This window comes from Brienomyrus brachyistius, chromosome 7 (assembly GCF_023856365.1).
Source record: "Brienomyrus brachyistius isolate T26 chromosome 7, BBRACH_0.4, whole genome shotgun sequence".
Classification (NCBI taxonomy): Eukaryota; Metazoa; Chordata; class Actinopteri; order Osteoglossiformes; family Mormyridae; genus Brienomyrus; species Brienomyrus brachyistius.
Genome location: NC_064539.1, coordinates 21,292,418 through 21,312,287, shown reverse-complemented (window position 1 = coordinate 21,312,287; position 19,870 = coordinate 21,292,418). Strand labels below are relative to the sequence as shown.

The 19,870-nt window shown below is 49.1% G+C and overlaps 2 protein-coding genes across 8 annotated transcripts in view; one reads left to right on the top strand and one right to left on the bottom strand.

The window, feature by feature from the left end:
* Window positions 1-9,138: 9,138 nt before the first annotated feature.
* Window positions 9,139-15,954, top strand: bmpr1bb (bone morphogenetic protein receptor, type IBb). Its single transcript, XM_049020706.1, has 12 exons — window positions 9,139-9,255; window positions 11,924-12,007; window positions 12,368-12,500; window positions 12,807-12,909; window positions 13,060-13,162; window positions 13,292-13,388; window positions 13,553-13,691; window positions 13,787-13,979; window positions 14,077-14,374; window positions 14,812-14,987; window positions 15,188-15,318; window positions 15,398-15,954. Exons 3-12 carry the CDS (start codon window positions 12,379-12,381, stop codon window positions 15,521-15,523), a joined length of 1,488 nt encoding a protein of 495 aa, XP_048876663.1. The 5' UTR covers window positions 9,139-9,255; window positions 11,924-12,007; window positions 12,368-12,378; the 3' UTR covers window positions 15,524-15,954.
* Window positions 15,955-17,951: 1,997 nt separating this feature from the next.
* Window positions 17,952-19,870, bottom strand: part of unc5cb (unc-5 netrin receptor Cb) — a 49,035-nt gene continuing 47,116 nt past the window's right edge. For all 7 annotated transcript variants that reach the window (XM_049020698.1, XM_049020700.1, XM_049020699.1 and 4 more), the window contains 2 exons: window positions 19,666-19,844; window positions 17,952-19,461 (listed from right to left, as the gene is read on the bottom strand). In XM_049020698.1, the coding sequence (XP_048876655.1) occupies window positions 19,305-19,461; window positions 19,666-19,844 (336 nt within the window). In that variant the 3' untranslated portion in view covers window positions 17,952-19,304. The remainder of the gene's footprint in view (window positions 19,462-19,665; window positions 19,845-19,870) is intronic.

The following is a 19,870-nucleotide window of genomic DNA, read 5'->3' as shown; positions in this document are numbered from 1 at the left end:
GAGTGTGGGCTACACTGCTGGATTCATGCTGAATCAATCCAGCCATACGACTGTTTTCCATTCAGCGGGACCTGAAGGTCAGCACTGTGGGTTATTTTCATTCTGCTTGAGCAGACGCGATGTGCAATGTTCCATTTGTACTTCAGTTCATGAGTTTCTCCTTCAGCTTCCAAAACATGGATGCCTGCGAGGTCATTCACGGCCCGGCCCTATAATAGGATCTGTTATCAGACCTACACCCTAATCGGCCAGTTATTTTTAAGGCCAGATCTGCTGATATTCTCCCCACCTGCAAGAATTTCTGATAGGTGTCAGATCAACACCTGCGATGTCTGGATGAATTGTGTGACTGAAGAGCAATTACTTTCTTGCATAATTAGAACCGGCAACACCAAATGGAGCCATTTGCATTTTAATATTTGCATGTCTTCTGCCTTCTCCTGCCTCCTGTGCTTAGTTAAGGTCCCGCCCCATCCTGCTGAAGAGCCCCGCCCCTTCCGAGTTAGAGTGTGAGGTGAGGCCTGGTGCAGTGCACTGCCTGCAGGAAGGTAAAGGCAGCTGGCAGTATTACTGGGCAGACTGGTTAAGACCAGCACGTTGGCAACGAGTCGGCTGCCAGTTTCCTGGCTGGCAGACAGTGTTAGTAATGAAATCATCCTTGTGATCCATGTCAGAATGTGAAATGTAAACTGATAGGGGAGCCACACTTGCAGTCTCAGGGCCACAGGTACTATCTCATCTCTACTGGCTGCCTTGGGTATGACCAGCAGCGTTTCAGCCAAAGGATCATGAAGTTATGTTTACGATCAACGGTGCCATTGTAGAAGCTTATTCTGTTCATTTTTGTCATTAAGTACCTTCCATGCAGTTCTGTGTCTCAGGCATCCGGTGTGACACTCACGCTTTCAGACTCTCATGCTCACGCAAGAAATCTTGCAGCAAATCTATATTGCTCCATTATAAACCTGATATTAGCTGCATCAAAAGCATTGGGGCAGTTTTCAAGCCATACAGACTATTTTCAAGGTAATAAAACTCTTAAATGCATGTAAATGGTTTGTGGGAAACTGAGAATTACAAACTAGAGGCTTATTTTAGTGGTGAATACGTGTCTGGCAATCCTGTGTGGGAGATGTACATTAAATTAGTGGCTTGGGTGGTTCACGGTGCTACTGATTGCTGCTGATGTCATTGAGAGTCCAGTCCACCCATGGACTGCAGGATACATATGAAGGGAGTGTGAATGGGGCGGAGCAGGGGGGTGCATAAAATCATGCTCCCTGGTTCCATGAGTCTGCCAACTAGCTTCTTCATGCAGGCGAGCAAGCCCAGCCCATTGCCATCCTGTACTGACATGCACAAGTGTGCGGCACCACACTGAAGCAAAACGGCGCCCTCCGTCGCTTGTGTCACATGTGCGCGATCTGTCTTCCCTATGGAAGCGTGTAATCGACAGAGGAATCTCACTTATGCGCTGAGCAATGCTTTGATCCAAGACTTTTCCTTTCTGTATTATTTGTAAGGTTTTTGCCGGGCATGTTGTTGCATTGGGCAAACCTCTTCATTTTTTATGGATTAGGTGATCTTGAAATCTGTTTTCCCAGTTTTCTGTTTTAACTCAGACGCTTCCCATAGATTTTTCTGCCCCCACCCTTTAACCCATCTAGACTAGCCCAATAATGCAGCCTGTAGACAACACCCCCCCCCCCCCCTCAGCCACCTGTGAGTGTCAATCAAGTGAGCTTCAGTCACATGACTGAAAAATGTCAGATGAAAGATCTGGCTCTGTCCCCTTGCCTGTGATTAGGCTCTTTGGCTGGGCTGGAGGTTCTGCAGCAGTCCATCTGAGCTACCATGAAGGCCGTTAGTCTATCTTCTAGGATCCCACCGTTTGGACAGGTAGCCTTCATGTTTCTGTCCTGACATCATCTGGCTGGTCTGTAGGACTGAAGACTGATTTGAGTCACCAGATCATGCAGTGGACTGGGAGCATGCAGTCTCCCTTATCGACTGTGATGACAGACATCTGCTGTTTTGTTTCGCTGGCGTGTGTCGTCTGAGTGTCTTCCAGGCCCGTCTGTCTCGGGGAACTGGGTCTTCATTAAAGGTCTCCGATGATCTCGTTTTGCCAGCAGTCCATTAGTTGAGCAAAGCTGAACTGCTGAATGATATAGAATTTGACGGGAAGTCCTGAATGTTATAGAAAATCAGTGGAGTGAAGTCACAGCCTGTATGGCTGGGTTCAGTGCAGCATGGGGGCCATTTCTGGGGGGGGACAATGGATCTGGGATCAAAGGCTGGATGAACTGCTTCCCAGAAAAGTCATGGAAAATCAGGAAGCAGCCTTGGGGGTGGGAGCTGGCCTTTAGGACAAACTAGCCCTTGTTCCTAGAAGAGCGGTCAGCTGACAGTGATGTCATGGCCTAAGGGTTAAATTCTGACATGACGCCAGAGCTGCCCAGTGGGCACCTGTGTGTTTATGTGTACTTTTAGATCAATATGTCATTAACGGCGATAAGATGCACTGGCCAATCACAAACGCTAGTTTATCAGAGCTATCTGATGCAAGTTTCGGGCTTTGATTATAATAATTGATGAACACAAAACATGTTTCTGTGTTATATTAATGTAATGAGCATTTAACCTCTGATGACCAATGAGATTTGATGGTAATCGTCCTCTGTAGAGACTCTCGGTCCAGAATAAGCAGTTTCTTCCTGATGGAAAACAGTTTAGCTGCCATGAAGAGACCGATCTGCTGTCTGCCGCTTTACCATCCATACACGTCCAAGATGGACCGATGTGCACTGAGAGCTTCTCAGTGCAATTCTCTGAATCCCGTCTCAGCGAGTCAGTGTCTATTCCCTTCCCTGTGTGACCCGCAGACTCGCCGGGGTGTTTAGTTGAGGTGGGGGGGGTGAAGGATGTGTGTCTTTTATCATACTGTGTGATACTGTGTGATTAAAAAACGCACAAACAGAGACGGACCAAACACTTCAGTTAGAACAGTTTTATTCTTGTTTCCTTCCCTTAGTTGGGTTTGTCCTAAACCAGTGATTCTCAAAACTGTTCCTGAAGTCCCAATTGCCATAATGTTTCCATCCTAATCCTACCCTAATCTGGCTCAGATGGTGCTTACTATGCTAATAATGAATGTAGCAGGTTGAAAGCAGTGTGGGTTGTAATGAAACATTTTGGCAGGGGGGGGGGGTGTCAGGAACAGGATTGAGAACCACTGGCCTAAACGTAACAAACACTCGTACCTATAGTCTGGTCGAATCTGAGTCAAGGTAAATACTTGCGGATCAGCTCAGATGGGGTTTGATAAATAGCCCTTGGCAAAGACCGCTGTCTCAGAAGTAATGTGTGGAAGGTCCCTGCAAGAAGGAGAATTTCCCCGGGTCTTGTTTTTGCTTTGTCATTGTAAATCGTAGATCCTCTCTTGCTTGGTCGCCTACCCTTAAGAGAGATGGATCCCAGTCTATAGGCTCCTGACCGCATGTTCCGTGCTACTCGCCTGCTGTGATGCCAGTGTGTCCCGGATGGCAGGTAAGGACCTCCCTTCTCAGGCCACTCGTGGGCGCACCTGTTCATGAGCGCAGGCACATAATCCGCCCGTAACACCACTGCCCCAGGATCATGTTCTTGCCACAGTATATTGGAGAATTTCTCAGAGTTCACCGTGTGCATTTAAAACCTTGTGGTTCTCCTTCAGTGTATCTCCGGCAGCCACGAGAGGGGCTCAGTCGATGGACGTGGCTGCCCACAGCCCGGGCTGTGATGAGAAGCCAGCCCACATCCAGCGGCCCTTACAGGAAGTGCCAGAGTGAGGTTTCACGCAAGGGTCGTGCTTACAGTGTGTATCGACGGGCTGGGGGGGCTGCTGGGGATCAATCTGTCCATCAGTCTGTCCATCAATCTGCCCATCTCTGTCCATCTCCAGGCTGCACCCTGCGTCTGCAGTTGAAGTGTGCGGACTCCAGAGTAGGGCCTTCTCTGCTACGTTTTAACATGGTGCTGTATGGTGTTTGTAGTACTGGGAGTCAGACTGCCCAGAAGGAAACCTTTTGTCTTACTGTTTAAACTCATAAACGAACAAGTATATGTTTTGTGTTTTACTTGAATTGCAGTCAACACGTTACTCACGTGTTTGTGGTGAGGTTGGTATAAACAAACCTACTGCACTGCTAGTCATACCATTATAAAAGTATAGCTAATGCAATTATGTATAGTACTTAATACTTGATAATGATAATAAACAACTATGTTACTGGTTTATATGCACTGCCTGGCCAAAAAATTTAATATTTCATTGTACGGCCTCAACCTTTTTTTCATCCATATTTGCATTAATTTCTCATCAAGATCATGTATTGATGATCAGGTGAATTGAATCACTCTGTCTTCAGTACATCTCAAAGACTTTCAATGGGATTAAGACCCTGTGGAGGCCAATGCATGTGTGAAAATGGTTCTTGATGCTCCCTGAACTACTCTTTCGCAATTCGAGCCTGATGAATCATGGCATTATCATCCTGGAATATGCCCATGATATTAGGAAAGAAAAAATCCATTGATGGGAAAACCTGGCCATTCAGTAGATTCAGGTACTCAGCTGACTTCACTTTATTGCCGCAAAACATTCAGGTCAGGTCAGGTTGGGGAGCATGCGCTGATGCAGCGTGTTGCTGCACCCACCACACAGCGAAACTCCTCAGAATCCCGGCCAGCAATCCCCCAGGCAGATACACGGTCCAGTCCCACCCTCCGGAAATGGCCATTCATCTGGTGCAGCCAGGTTTTGCGTAGGCGTCCCCTTGGCCTGGTCCAGTCGCTTGGGTCCTCAGCAAAGAGGATCCTGTGAGCCGGATCACCTTCAGGGAAATGTGCCACATTGCCATAGTGCCGTAATTGACGCTCCTTCACAATGCAGGTAATGTACCTCATTCGGGACTCGAAGTCAAACCAACGGTACCCAAGGATTGTCCGAAGAGGCACAGTACCAAAGGAGTTCAGTCTTCTTCTCAGCTCACTGGATGGTGTCCATGTTTCACAGCCATACAGCAAGACAGGAAGCACCAAGACTCTAAAGACTTGTACCTTCGTCCTCTTACAAAGATATAGGGAACGTCACACATCCCATTCCAGCGACCTCATGACCCCCCATGCTCTTCCAGTCCATCTGCCGAGGAAGAGTCACCAGAGACATGAATGTCGCTGCTGATGTAGGTAAATCTCTCGACAAGGTCAACATTCTCCCCACAGACAGACACAGTACTGATGGCTGTGCCCAAGAAGTTATTAAACGCCTGGATCTTAGTCTTTAACCAGGACACCCGCAATCCCAGACACTCAGACTCCTCACTCAGTCTCTCGAGAGCCCCGATTTGAGCCTCCATTGACTCTGCTAAGATCACAGCATCATCGGCAAAGTCAAGATCAGTAAATCTTTCTTCACCAACAGACACCCCACAGCTGCTGTCCATACAAACACTGGACAGAGTAGGAGCAAGAATACACCCATGGCTAACCCCAGATTCAACTGGGAAGAACGCAGAGGTTCTCCCTCCACTCTACACAGCACTCACAGTAGCAGTGTACAGGCCGGTCATGATTTCCAGCAACTTCGGGGGGGATCCCGCAAAGTCTCAGGATGTCCCACAGGGCAACTCGATCAACTGAATCGAACGCTTTATGAAAATCGACTAAGGCTGCAAAGAACCTCTGCCGATATTCACATGGTGATGGTAGACTTCTTAGCCGTAAGACCAGACTACTCCGGTCTCTGACAGGCAAGCAAGTGATCATCCTGTTAAGGACGACCCTAGCAAGGACCTTACCCAGCACTGAAAGCAGTGTTATCTCTCTGTAGTTGACGCAATCCAGGTAATCAGCCTTCCCTTTCCAGAGAGGGACTAAAAGTCCCATTTTCCAGTTAATTGGGGTGAGGCCTGACTCCAAAATGGAAGCAAAGATTGCCTGCAATGCCAGTAGGACAGCCTTACCACCAGCCTGGAGAAGTTCACCGCGGATACCACAGATCCCTGCGGCCTTCCCTGCCCCCAGCTGATTCAATCTCAGTGAGACTGGGTGGTTCACAGCTGATCAGAGGGTCACCTTCGAGAACCCAGAGATGTCCAACATCCTAGCTGGAGGGTCAGCTGCATAACATTGCTGAGCTGTAATAATGATCCAGAACTCGGTGGTATAAATTCAACTGGTGACCTTTTTTTGGCCAGGCAGTGTATTTACTATACTGTATTTTTAATCGTTATTTAGGCTATACAGTATAGCCTAGGTGTGTAGTAGTTTATACCATCTAAGTCTGTATACACTCTCATTTCTCAGTAGATATCCCTGTCGCCATGACCGTATAGACAAAAGAAATGTTCTTTTCTTACATTCATAGCTCACAGGTATGACATGGATTTCGACAAATGTCTTTCCTGTCTTTGTAACCCGTAGCTCTGATGGACAATAGCTTGGGTTAGAATGCAGCAGATGATTCCGTCCTCCTCGCTGTGCAGGGTTACAGTGCACCCTTGCGTGTGCCCCCCCCCCCCATCCCCGCATGCCTGTACGTGAGGTAAGGCCCGGCCCCCTTCACTTTGTTCCCTTTCTCTTCTCTCTCCCTTTTGTTTCGTTACTCATCCTTTCTTCACGCTCAGCTGGTAACCAGCCCCCGAGGTTCTGTGAGTGCTGATTGGTGAGGCACACAGGTGGTCCTGCTCGGTGGGAAGCTGTCCCGTCTGCCTGATGTATAATCAGGATACACACACCTGCTGGGCACCAACGTTGATCTCCCCCGAACCTCTACGCCGGCACCAGTGTCAGCAGAGTACACGCAGTAACAGCTGAGGTACATACAGAACTGTGTAAAAGTCTTAGGCAGTCAAAGAAAACTAATTTTAAAAGATCTCCTTTTGATGTAAGACTGTGACATCATGTCTATCAAAGTGCGTCAGATTAGCCATCTCAAAAGCTCTCCTAAAATCAGCCTGGTATCTGCAGCAACCATCGAAATTACACATGTATTCCTTGACCCGACCACTAGCACACAATGTTTGGCAAATTAATGCCTCATCAAACTGTTTCACTAATTAAGTTGATTAATTGTGCTTGTGGTGAAACAAGATATCAGTAACTTTTTAGAAAACATAACACATTCTTGTTTTTTAATAATGTTAACTACGCTTTGCGTACCTACTACCCAGATAAATGGCTTTAAACATTTTCTTTGACTGTCTATGTCTTGCACAATGCTGTATATGTTATTCCAAGGATCAGGTTGACGTGGTTGAGGGCCAGTCCGTACTACATAAGTGTCACTGGACAGTGGTGTATGTGTGCTGACCCGGTGGGGGGGCAGGCCGAGCCGGGTCAGGCTGGGGGAAGTGCTCTTTCATTCTACTTCCCAGTGAGTGGATTTTAGGGACAATACTGTACAAATCTGTCGGGGGCCAGAGATAAAACCTGCAAGCCTCCTTCTGGTGTTAATCCCAGCCATCACTGGTCCTCTCTTTGTGTATATTCATGAAGACCTTCTTTCTCACACAAACGTGACTCTGCTGGAAATCTGCCAGGGGGTGAATGGGAACGTGGGGGTTGGGGGGCAGGATCCTCTGAAGTTTAGGGACATTCCGGTGTGTTTGCGTGTACCTGAAATTTTTCCTTTGGCCATGTGGGACTTGTCATGTGTGTTTATAGCAGTGGGTTTTGTAGACGGCACATCCTTGGTTGGCTCAGCGATGTTTCCCAGCATGCACTGGCTGCCACTACAAGGCTGCATTCTTCCCTTGAATGCCGAAAAGGTACTAAAGGAAAAGATCAGAATAAGCTTTGCCTGTTAGGCTCTGGTGAAGGACGTGGCTGAATATGGAGATCACCCCACTGCCAGCATGGCTGGAACTACAAATCCGCAATTAAGCACTGAGATCAAGCAGGGATACCTTCACATCTTGTTCTGCTGCAACCACCAGCTGGGATGTTGTGGATGTTTTGAATGTTCGGAACATATGCGTAACAGCAGCAAGGTTTCAGAGTTAATAGCTGCTTTATGAGAAGGTGGAGTAACTAAGCCGAGTGGCAGAGTGCGTTTATTAAACCAGTAAAACCAGCCCAGCATCCAGGGGCTGCTGGATACCAGCACGGGGAGTATCTATGCTAAGCCACCTGCAGGGGGCAGAAGAGAGCATTGCAGAGTGGACCAGGATGGATTCAAGTGGCGGGTTCCTTGCTGGGGTCCTCTTTCTCCCCCTCTGCTTGGGGAGGTTTTCATGCTAGTATGTATCTGGAAGGAAGCCTTTGTGAGGAGCATGGGGAGCAGAGTACAATATTTGTTTACAGCTACTGACAGGAACAGTGCAGAGTAGGCTGCAGCTTAGCCATTGCTATTGATGGATGGGTGGGGCTCTAAGAACAGGGGGTGATGGCATGATAGGAAACTGGGCTGGGCGGAGGGTTTTTTGTTCTCGGTTTTTTGTTACTTGCGTTACTTGCTGAAGAAGGTGCCTCTTCCACTTGTGGTGAACTATATTTCCCTCATGTATCCAGTCGCACAAGCACCCGGAAATGCCATTCCGCTTCCAGTGATGCTCGCGCAGATCAGGGGTGGTGATGCCCCCGTGAGGGGAGCCTGCGGACCCCGGGGACCGGCAGGGCAGAATTCAGTGGGTGGAGGATTTATTTCTGGAAAACTCTGTGAGTTTAGCAATATGCTGCGTGAATGTGCGCGTGATGGGCATTGACAGCTGGAGGACATAAGCGCTTAATCCTGAGTAAGAGTGTTTCTGTGGTTGAGGCCGTGCCCTGAAGTGAGAGGGAGCCTATTTGCGGTTGGGGACTCGGGCTCCTGGGATGCGGTGTAGAATCTGCCTGACATGGAACTCCGAAATCACGTTGCCCTGTTCGTGCTCGACGCGGTGTGTGATGCAGTGTGAGCCTCCCCAGTGGTGCATCAGTGGTGAGCTTCCCCAGTGGTGGGTCACCCCCCACTCTTTAGCCTGGGGGGGGGGGGGCAGGAGCTATGAGGAATAGCCTGGAGCTTCTTTGTTGTCCAGCCCACTAGGTGCTTGGAAACAGTGGGCTGGCCTGGCGGCATAAGGGGTGTGGGAGCGACCCAGAGCGTCACTGCCTCCCTCCTCCTCCTGGCCCTTCTCTGCAGCAGGGTGTCAGTGAGGAGCAGAGCTGGTCCTCCCTCGCTCACGGCTGTGTGCTGGCTGCTCCTGTCTGTCCTCCTCCTCCCCAGCACGCGAGGTGAGTAACAGCCCATCCGCTGGCTGCCACACCGAGCAGGCAGGTGCTCTGTCAGTACTGGGGCGTGTTCGGAGAGATACAGGTACCACTTGTAGCCTACAGGTGTGTCCGGCGCTCTGTGAATGTGTCCGTGTTTTCGTGACGCAGTGTGTTTTGGGGTGTTTTAAACAGACGCACAGTTGTCTTTGAATGCACATTCCAGCTGGCTCAAGTTAACTGGAGCATTTTCACTCCAAGTATGCAACTTAAATCTGTCCTGTGAAACACACCCGACCGCATGCGAGGCATTTCTGACTCGGCTGCACCGGAGGACGGCACATTTTATCACTTGTGCTTTGTTGTTTTACTCTGACCTCCCAAAAAGAGCCTTGAAGGCAGTTTGTTATTGTGTCAGTTTGTTTTGCAAAACATGGTACACCCTGAGTCAGGTGTCTTCCAGTACTCACTGTTCCCAGTTGTTCTTGCAAAAAAAAAATGCTAGTTCTGCTTTAATTTCTTGTAGCTTAGCTGCTCGGGGATTCTGGGATGGTCTGGACTGGACTGAACTGTTTAGAGCTCAGCTGTCTAATGTGTGTTACACTCAGTTGTCACACATCGGCCATTAAATCAGTCATCCCCCAGACAATTGCATGTGCACACATACGCTCACGCATGCACCAGAAATAGTGGCGGTTCTGACCTGGGGTCTCTCCTCCTTTCTTAGCCGTCTGAGTGGCCTGTTTATTTCCAGAGTGTGTATCGAATGCTATCGAAGCATTTTTTAACGCTGAAATATCCCTTTATGTTACAAATGCAGGACTGCGTCTGTGCCTTAACACCACAAACATTTCTAGAATTGAGTTTTACTCCATGAGATTAAACAACGGGGTCTCTTTTAAAGTGAGAAGTTGCTGTCAGTTTTTACCATTTGAATCCAATAATAAGGTCAGTAGGGTCATTTTAAATTTTAAATACTTTGTGGGAAAATGACACGGTAAGAGTTATGCTTTGCTGTTTTCTTAATTTTGTCCAAAGACTTTGCGTTCTGGGAAAACGTGCAGAGGTGATATCTTTGACCACATGTGGTCATGCATGGACTTAGACGCCACACAGTGTGCTGACCACAGGTGGCTCGGGAGTGCCGGTTGGACAGTGACATGTCACCCAGCCTTCAAAGAAAGGCTTGATCTCCTTCACTACAGTATTAGGCACAGGGCAGGACAGTCAGACCTGGGTGAAACAGGCTGATTGATGATCATATCACTAGCAATCTTGCATGAACTTTTGCAGGTAGGGTTTCACGTTCATATTTATAAGAGAATGAGAAGACTATAAGAAGTGAAAAGGTCCTGCATTTGAGGTCAGGATGGCAGTTAGGGAGACGAGGAATTTAAGGGAATTTGGCCTCACACTTGCACCCCCTGCTGGCCAGTCAGCCATAATATCCCGCAGTGTTAATTCCTGTCTATCTGGAGTGTGTTGATGGTGGTTTGGGAAACTGCTCGCTTTCTCCTAAAGAAGCTCATGTTTGTTCTTCATGTTTATACATTTGTGTGTTATCCTTGCCCATTGGCCTTGGACTGCATATTATCAAAAACTACTGGAAGTTATCGAAAACTGCGGCACCATTACAATGTGAAATGCGTCCTGCTGAGGGGGGCGGGCTGTGCACTGCGTGTTCAGGGTTGGGGGTAGCGGGCTGACTCACAAAGCAGACCTGACCACCACCCTGATCCCACACACGCTGTGAAGTTTCAGACTGGGGTGGGACTTTTCTCGTGATTATTTTACCGGGATCCGGGCGATCTGGCGGCGAGCAGCGGCGCTTCTGTCAGACCCTTCCCTCAGCATCAGCCCTATTTTCCCAATATTGCATTTCTCTGCCTGTGGCAGACAGTGTTTATGTAATGGGAGTCACTGGCTGGGCTGCTGGGCCCTGCTGACCCCCTGTAATCCACACGCGCTGCCGCATAGGATGTGGGCCCACTCTCCTGCACTCCCGCCTGGCTTCTCTCTCCTTTGGATTCGGTGTGATTGACACTGCAGAGCTCCTCAAGCTCACCGGGGCTTTCCTGGGGGGGTGGAGCAGATGTGGGTTCCTGGTGGCCCCTAGGAGAACATCCCAAGGGCAGCTGATCAATCGACGTATAAGTGTTTCACTGCAACTGAGGTTGAAATGTTGCTGGGAAGTCCTGTGTCTGCGGTGTGGGGTGGGAGGAGCTAGTAGCCACATAGTCAGCCGGTCACACACACACAAACACATGCACACACACACGCACACACACTCTCACACTCTTCGTGGTCTTGCTGCTAAGATGGAGCTTTGTCTGTTTTTGGTTAATATTTATGCTACTGCGCCTCAAACATGTGGCTCTGAGGCTCTGGTTAGCATAGTAGCGGTCATACCCCCCCCCCCCAACTGATTTTAAGGTAACTATATACTGATAAACTGAGCTAGCAGTGACGCATGGGCTGAATTACATCTGACTGCGACTCGGCGAGGAGACAGTCGATCCAAACCAGTAGTGTGATGAAACGAAGGTGAGGCTGGGGCCCAGTATTCACGCAAACGGAGCCCAGGATTCTAAGCTCCACCTCCCTGATGGATGCGCGGGAGTGGGCTGTGCGCCAAATCCCTGCTACAGAGCTGCTGTCCATTTAGCATCAGATTGTAATGTGATCTTCGCAGAGAAACCCCAAGCTCACAGTGGACCAGAACCCCCAGGGGCCCGAACGCTGTCCGCAGCGGTCCTGTTTAAGCCGGAAACAGCAGGTGAGGAAACCAGCCCTTATTATCACAAATGCCTCCATTCTTGCTGGCTGTGTTCAGCTTAAACAAACAAGAGTTCAGAAAAACAATATTAAAGTGAAACATGAGCATGCAGGAAGCCTGGGCTGTTCATCCAAAGAGGACGTTGTCTTTACTGAGATTGGCGGCCCGAAACCTTACAAATAACTGACCTGTGAGCTTAGCATGCAGCCAGGGCAACGCTAAGAGCCTGAATGATTTTCCAAAATTTCCTCGCTGAGATCTTGGCGTGCCCCTTAGGCCGGCCTTCACTGTTATCCGCGTCGTTGGCTACAGACATGTTTGTTTTCATGCTCGCTCTGGCCTCGTCCCCCCCGCCCTCAGTGCTGCCCGTCATGCTCCTGAGGGTTTCTGGGAAGACGACGATGGAGACATCCAGCCCATCGCAGCCCCAGCGGCTCCTCTGGTGTTACTGCTACCACCACTGTCCGGAGGAGTCTGCCAATAACAGCTGCAGGTAGGGCTAAGCCTGGGTGGGCCGAAGCCCTGAGCATAAGCCAGCCTTAGACACATCTGCGGAGTAGAACAGTGTGTAGCGTCTATTACAGGCCGTTTTCATTGACAGCAGAGGTTTCTAGACACCTTGGCTCACCCCTATACAATCTCACGTCTAATTTTAAGTGCTGTTAAGTGCTGGGCCACTGAATCTGCCATGATAACCACTGACCGACGGTGTCACTTTTTGATAATGATTATTCGATGATAATTGACACTGCTGTCACCCGTGGTTACGGCTGCATGACGGTGTGGATGACGTGTACAGGACGGATGGGTACTGCTTCACCATGGTGGAGGAGGACGACCGGGGTGTGCCAGTCTTTACTTCGGGGTGTCTGGGGCTGATCGGCTCGCAGTTCCAGTGCAGGGTGAGTTGGGGGGGGTGGGATTAAAATACCAAACTAAGAGGGGGCATGCTGGTTAGTCAGTGTGCCTCTGCATTGAAGCAGGCTGCGCTCTCAGAGGGCGGGGGTGCTGTCAGAAAAACAGCTAGCGTGTGTGTCCCACCCCTCTCACAGGACACGGGGGGGTCGCTGCAGAGGAGGGCCTTGCTGTGCTGTACAGACATGGATTACTGCAACCGGGACCTGCACCCCACCTTGCCTCCGCAACACAGTCCCGGTAGGGCTTGCTAACACTAACCGATCAGTGTTTGGTGGGGCTCTTCTCATGCTGTGGGTGTCCCTCCCTGCTCTCCTCGGCAGTGTGGGCAGATCATCCCGACCTCATGAACTGTCCCGTCTTCCTCAGGCTATGTGGACAGCAGCGTCCACTACACAGCCCTCTTCATCTCCATCAGCTTCTGTACGGTCATCCTCGTCTTCCTCACCATCTTGTGTTACTTCTGGTGAGCAACACGTACCCACATTTCTTCAGGGAACTGAATTTCCTAAGACAGGCTGATCTTAACGCGGGAGGGCAGCATACAGGGGATTAACTAGGGTGTTAATACTATTTATGGGAACTCTCCATTAATAAAAGCATATAATAGAAGGTCTCTTCATCTTTCAGGTACAAGCGGCAGGAATCACAGTCACGCTATAGGTTCGGTTTAGAGTCTGATGACATGTACATCCACCCGGGGGAATCGCTGAAGGACCTCATTGAGCAGTCCCAGAGTTCCGGCAGCGGCTCTGGACTCCCTCTGCTGGTCAGAGTCTTGCACTGCAGTTTCCATCCAGGAGCATGACAGACCCAGATTAAAGCAGGTGAGAGTGATGGTCCTCTGTCCCCCATGCCGGCCAGGTGCAGCGGACCATCGCCAAGCAGATCCAGATGGTGACACAGATCGGAAAGGGCCGGTACGGCGAGGTCTGGATGGGCCGCTGGCGGGGGGAGAGGGTGGCCGTCAAGGTCTTCTTCACCACGGAGGAGGCCAGCTGGTTCCGGGAAACAGAGATCTACCAGACGGTTCTGATGAGGCATGAGAACATTCTTGGTATGACTCGAACCCAGTCCAAACACCAAAGTGCCTCAGTGGTGGAGGGATATTCTTCTCTCACCCAACCGCGTGTCTGGGTCTTGCTTCCCCCCAGGCTTCATCGCGGCGGACATTAAGGGCACGGGCTCCTGGACTCAGCTATACCTGATCACAGATTACCATGAGAGCGGCTCCCTCTATGATTACCTCCGCTCTACCACGCTGGACGGCAGGGCCATGCTCCGGCTTGCATATTCTTCTGTATCCGGCCTCTGCCACCTGCACACCGAGATCTTCGGCACGCAGGGCAAGCCGGCCATCGCCCACCGCGACCTCAAGAGCAAGAACATCCTGGTGAAGAGGAACGGCACGTGCTGCATCGCCGACCTGGGGCTGGCCGTCAAGTTCATCAGGTCAGTGTGGTCAAGGGGAGGGGGCAGGGCTTTTAATGGGGTAGGGACATTGGGGCGGGGAGTATGGTCGGGGGGGGGCTATAGAGAAGTGTGGACAGGGAGGTGGGACAGGGGTGTGGGGACAGGGGCAGTGGGCGGGGAAAGAGATGGGGTGGGTGGTCAGGGGAGGGGAAGGGAAAATCAGGGCTGAGGGAGGAGCTTTTGTTGTCAGATTTCCAGCAGACACACAACAAATTAGCAAATAGGTGGACATAGCAACAGGGCCTGCAGTGGTTCGACTGTCTGGCTGAAGATACGTAATATGTATGCTAAAGAATTCAGTTGTCAAAAAGATGATAAAATGCCCATTGATTCATTTGATGATAGGATCATATGACTTCATATGAGTTTACCTCCCCTGTCCACAGTAAACACATCAGCGTGTTTCTCCTTTGCAGTGACACAAACGAGGTGGACATCCCGCCCAACACGCGGGTCGGCACCAAGCGTTACATGGCCCCGGAGGTCCTGGACGAGAGCCTGAACAGAGCCCACTTCCAGTCATACATCACGGCTGACATATACAGCTTTGGACTGATCCTGTGGGAGATCACGCGGAGATGCATCTCAGGAGGTACCACAGCACGCTGCACCTCAACGTCCCGTCCGGGCTGGGGGAGGTGGGCTTGGCTGGTCTGTGCCACCAGTATTACTGTGGCTGGTTAAGGAGGAGATGGAGCCCAGCCATCCAGTGGGACATGAAATCATCCGGCAAGGTCTCAGCCTCCTTTGTGTCCAGCATGGAGATGACCAGTGTCCTCCTGTCTTCCTCAGGGATAGTTGAGGAGTTCCAGCTCCCTTACTATGACCTGGTCCCTACAGACCCCTCCTACGAGGACATGAGGGAGATGGTGTGTATGCAGAGAAGGAGACCCCCGTTCCCCAACCGCTGGAGCAGCAATGAGGTACCGAGGTGCTCCGTGTAGCTGTCCGTCTCTCTCGCCTGTCCCACAGGGTGACCATCCCCCTCCTCCTATCCCACAGTGTCTCAGACAGATGGGCAAGCTGATGTCCGAGTGCTGGGCGCATAGCCCCGCCTCCCGCCTCACGGCTCTGCGGGTGAAGAAGACGCTGGCCAAGATGTCGGAGTCCCAGGACATCAAACTGTGAGATGAAGAACATAGACCTGGAAATAGCAGGAGCAAGGAGGCCAGTGGGAGCACCTTTTCCTAGATGTTCTGGGACCTGCCAGAATTCTCCTGGGCTGTGAACCCAGTGAGCACCTCCCCCCTCTGCAGGACACAGACTATTGTCTGGCTGGACCCTTTGGTGTTACTTCCTGCTGCTGTTGTCAGTGATTAATGAAGCTCAGGTCAGAGATCGGTTTTCCTGGAGCTTCCGGAGCATGATGAGAGTGAGCCGGGGCTGTGCTGGAAATCACTTCTCCCATGCTAGTGTGCTGCACATAGCTATGTGTGTAAGAACGTCTGTCCATTCTCTCAGTGATGGAGCCTGTTCAGAGCAGGCACCCGAGCTGCAGTGGGCCAGCTGTACCGATTTAAGGGTGAATCTAACATATAATAAACTGCTTTCAGCCGTTGGCTCTTCATGGATCTTTTGTTTGGACAGTGGACAGATGTGGGACACAAAAACATAGTGAGATACACACTCAGCCACATAATCAAATACACATACACACTCACACACAAATACACACAGATTCACACAACCAATCAGACACAGCTACACACACAAACACGCAACCACACGCTGACACAATCAGATATATACTCAGATTCACACACTCCGTTACAGATTCACTCTCAGCCAGACGCAGACACACACACATCTGATAAACACACACCATCAACCACACAGACGCATTATAAAATATACACACGCAATCAGCAGACAGCACTGTGCCAAATCTTTGATTGTTTAAATGATATTCATGTTTGTAAAAAAACACATTATGTCTGCCAAAGTGTGTCAGCTTAATCGTTTTAAAACCTCTCCTAAAATCACCTCAGTATTTCAGCAACCGTATTTTTCGACTGGATCATATCCCTCCTTGTTTGGCTAATCGGCTCCTTATTTGACTACCAAAGTTAATCAGTTATTGTTGCTGGAGGTGAAATTTAGTGAATTCATTGAATTCCTGGGGTGCCCCTGACGAGAGTTTTGCGAACCAAAGTGTTCCAAGAAGATATCAGTAACATTTAGGGATCAGACGACATTCTTGTTAGTTTTTATTGTGTTAGTTAATTTGCACATATTCTAAGGTTAATAGTAAATCATGTTATTTTCTGAGCAAATATACACTTAGTACTCAGATTAATAGCTTTAAAAGCTTTCTTTGACTGCCTAACCGTATGTTCACACCGAGGAGGCGAGAGTGTAGCGTTTGCTCTGGCCGCCCTGTCCGCAATGGTAGGGAACGCTGGGGAAGCTCTCTGACGTAGACGGAGTAGATGGGAGAAGGTTGTTCACAATGCAAGGTCTTGCAGATTTGTTAAATCAGCCTGCAAAACAAACAAACTTGTAACTTGTCTTGGTACTGACTACCGCTATAATTTGCCAAATCACATGTAATTATGCAGACTCTACTTCTACAGTATAAGTAAGGTTAAAGTTACGTACAATTCGCAATATTTTGCATTCCGTGGTGCCAAAATTATTGGCGTATTTGATTTTCTTCTTTTTTCCTCCACAAAAAATATGATGCACTCCGCCAACTCATCTGGGCAATTCATTTCAAACATCTTGGTCTATGCCTCATTTTAATGTTTTTGTCCTTGTATCAAACACACTATAATGATATCTGTGAAACGTGCCAGCAAAAAAAAAATACATGAACGTAAAGTTAACGCATGTAGATTTAAATGTGTGTCCAATAGATTAGATAAAGGATATGTTAATGGAAACGTATTGTTTATCCAGTTTTACATTGGGCTGTCCGGGTCTTGAACTCCGTCCTTCCTCGACTTTTGCTCTTCACTCGAACGTATTAATTTAGCGTATCACACAAAACAATGAATCTCTTCGTTGAAGTTTTCACAAAAATCTATGATTAAAAAGCCAAATATTATAATATGGCAACCAATATAATGCACTACAAACTGAAACCGTTGCCCTTGAATAGCCAAGTATTAGCCTACTGTACGTATATCTCAGTATTCAAAGACAGCATGTTGACGCGGTATAATAATGCATGTCTACATTTTTGTTTTTAAATGCGTAGTTTTATGCTGTCTAAACACGGGTATGTTAGAATCTAGAGTGTAAAATGCTGTGTGGAGATTAATTCTGTCTCGCAGTTTATACCCCTACAGTACTTGGGGACTGGTTGGTTGGAACAAAATTTTACACGCTCGTGTTTTGTGGAACTCTCTACAATCTTATTGGTTGTCGCCGAACTGCATCATAGCTCATTATCATAAAGTTGGCCGGGCATCAACTTCATTTTGACATTCTCGTTGCCCAAACCGTGCTGCGGCGCTCCTCCCCGCCTAGAAACGCACCCTCCCATAGAGAGTGAACGACTCTTGCACAGTACTGTACATACCGCCAGCTGCACAGAAACACACTATCAGCTTGAAAGGTTTCCTGGGTCTTGCTTATAAATATAATTTATTGCTTATTTAAACCTTACATTTGTACAGAGCCCTGAAAGAGGATATGTCAGCATTTACAGGGAGCATGTAGATCCCACAGAGCGGATCGCAGATATGGCAACAGGACGAGCATCGGGGTGGCCAGGCTTTGCCAGCAGGTTTGCATAGACAGAGAAGGTGACATCTCAGCAGGAGAGTGAAGAACATCCTACATACAGTGACCTGGACATCTGTACATCATCACCATCATACCAAAGTTTACCTGTTTAGGTTTAGTCTAGTAGAGGCTAACATGCAGTCTTCAGAAGGCAAAGGTGATGTGGAACAAGGACAGCCCAACCCACACTGGGACGACACTGAACCACGGCAGTTAGATGTTCAGGGCAGATCCAGGCAAGTGTCATGTCCTCCTGGTCTGGGCCTGTGGTGACATCAGAGAGCCACCCACAGCAGACAATGTCCACTAGTGATGGCAAAAACAACACTTCATGAACCATTTGCTGTATTTCCTGTCCCCACTAGATGGTGCTGTCTGCTCCAAAAAGGAGCTCGAAAAAGGGCTCAAAGAAAACCTCCAAAGCGAGCTAAGAGCACCATCTAGTGGGGTCAAAAAATACCACAAATGGTTCATGACGCGTTGTTTTTACCATCACTAGTGTCCACATCACCCGGATGTCCCACGAAGGGCTCAATTTAGAAAAATGGCAATAGAAAAAGTGGACTAAATCCCTTCAGCAGACCCCCCCAAAATCAGTTTTGCTATTTACAGGTTTGAACAATAATCTAGTCTGCCAGCAGATGTAGTCCCTGCATATGTCCACTAGATGGCATCATGTAACAAAAGCAAGTTATATTAAATATAAAATTCATAAGAAGTATAATGCGTATACAAAATGTGATGATTTAAAAACAGTGACCACTTGAAGTCCTAAGTGCTGTATGCAAGTCAGATGGTGTAACATGACCGTATGCGGCACACAGGGGACTCCGAGTGCATCAAGGCTCATATACCTTCACCTGACCAAAGGGTCCACATGCTGCACTGTCCAGAGCAGCCCGGCATCCACATATATGGACAAGAGGACATTCCGTTTCCTCAGAAACTATCAAGGTTAAGAAATATCTACCAAGGACTCTGTGGTCCAAGCAACAAAGTCCCATTTGCATTTGGTGGTAATTGGTTTCATCTTCATCCATCGAAACAAAGCTGGACTTCAATTCTGGAGTTTTAATATGACTTTCATGACTGGACAGCATTCGCCCGCTGCTCTCCAAGGCCGCGTGAGCCTCAAATGCCAGGTGTGGTCACTCGGCCAGTCCAGGGCTTTTTGCTGACGTCAGAGCTCTGGCATGCTGGCGCTGCTGCAGTGGCGTCCCATCTCCTCCAGCACAGCGGCCAGCCGGTTCAGATTGCCGTCAGGAAAGTGCTGGGCCTCCCACAGGTCTAAGATCACACCAGTTGGACTTGACTTGGTGGCAAAGTAGTTCAAATACCTGCAAGAAAAAGTTGGTTAAGAACTGTAATGGGGGCTAGCTCTGCAATCCCATGCCACATCAACCAAACTGCATGGCAAATGTTCCGCTCTCGAGAAATTCCTCCATCTCTTTACGGTCATTCCTCCCCAATCTGCTACCAAAAATACATGCTGAGTCCAGCGAGTAGCAACCCCCCTTGCCCACACGCTAGGATTGCCATACCTGTCCAGGTTGAGCTTGCGTGCCAGCATTCTCCAATCATTGCCCCGTGGTGGGGGGGCATCCAGGCTGCTGCAGAGCTTCTGCCGGATGGAAAGCGGGATCCGGAAGGCGCTGGGACCCACAAGCGTGGTGATGCTGCTGGCCGGATCGAGCAGCGAGGTCTCGATGCTCTGGGTGTTCTGCAGCAGATGAGCGTTGAGCTGAA

Excerpts from the sequence above, each read along its gene's own strand:
- bmpr1bb (XM_049020706.1), top strand. The coding sequence starts at position 12,379 with ATGCTCCTGAGGGTTTCTGGGAAGACGACGATGGAGACATCCAGCCCA. Across the intron at positions 14,988-15,187 it reads GCGGAGATGCATCTCAGGAG|GGATAGTTGAGGAGTTCCAG; the intron begins GTACCACAGCAC and ends TGTCTTCCTCAG. Across the intron at positions 15,319-15,397 it reads ACCGCTGGAGCAGCAATGAG|TGTCTCAGACAGATGGGCAA; the intron begins GTACCGAGGTGC and ends CCTATCCCACAG.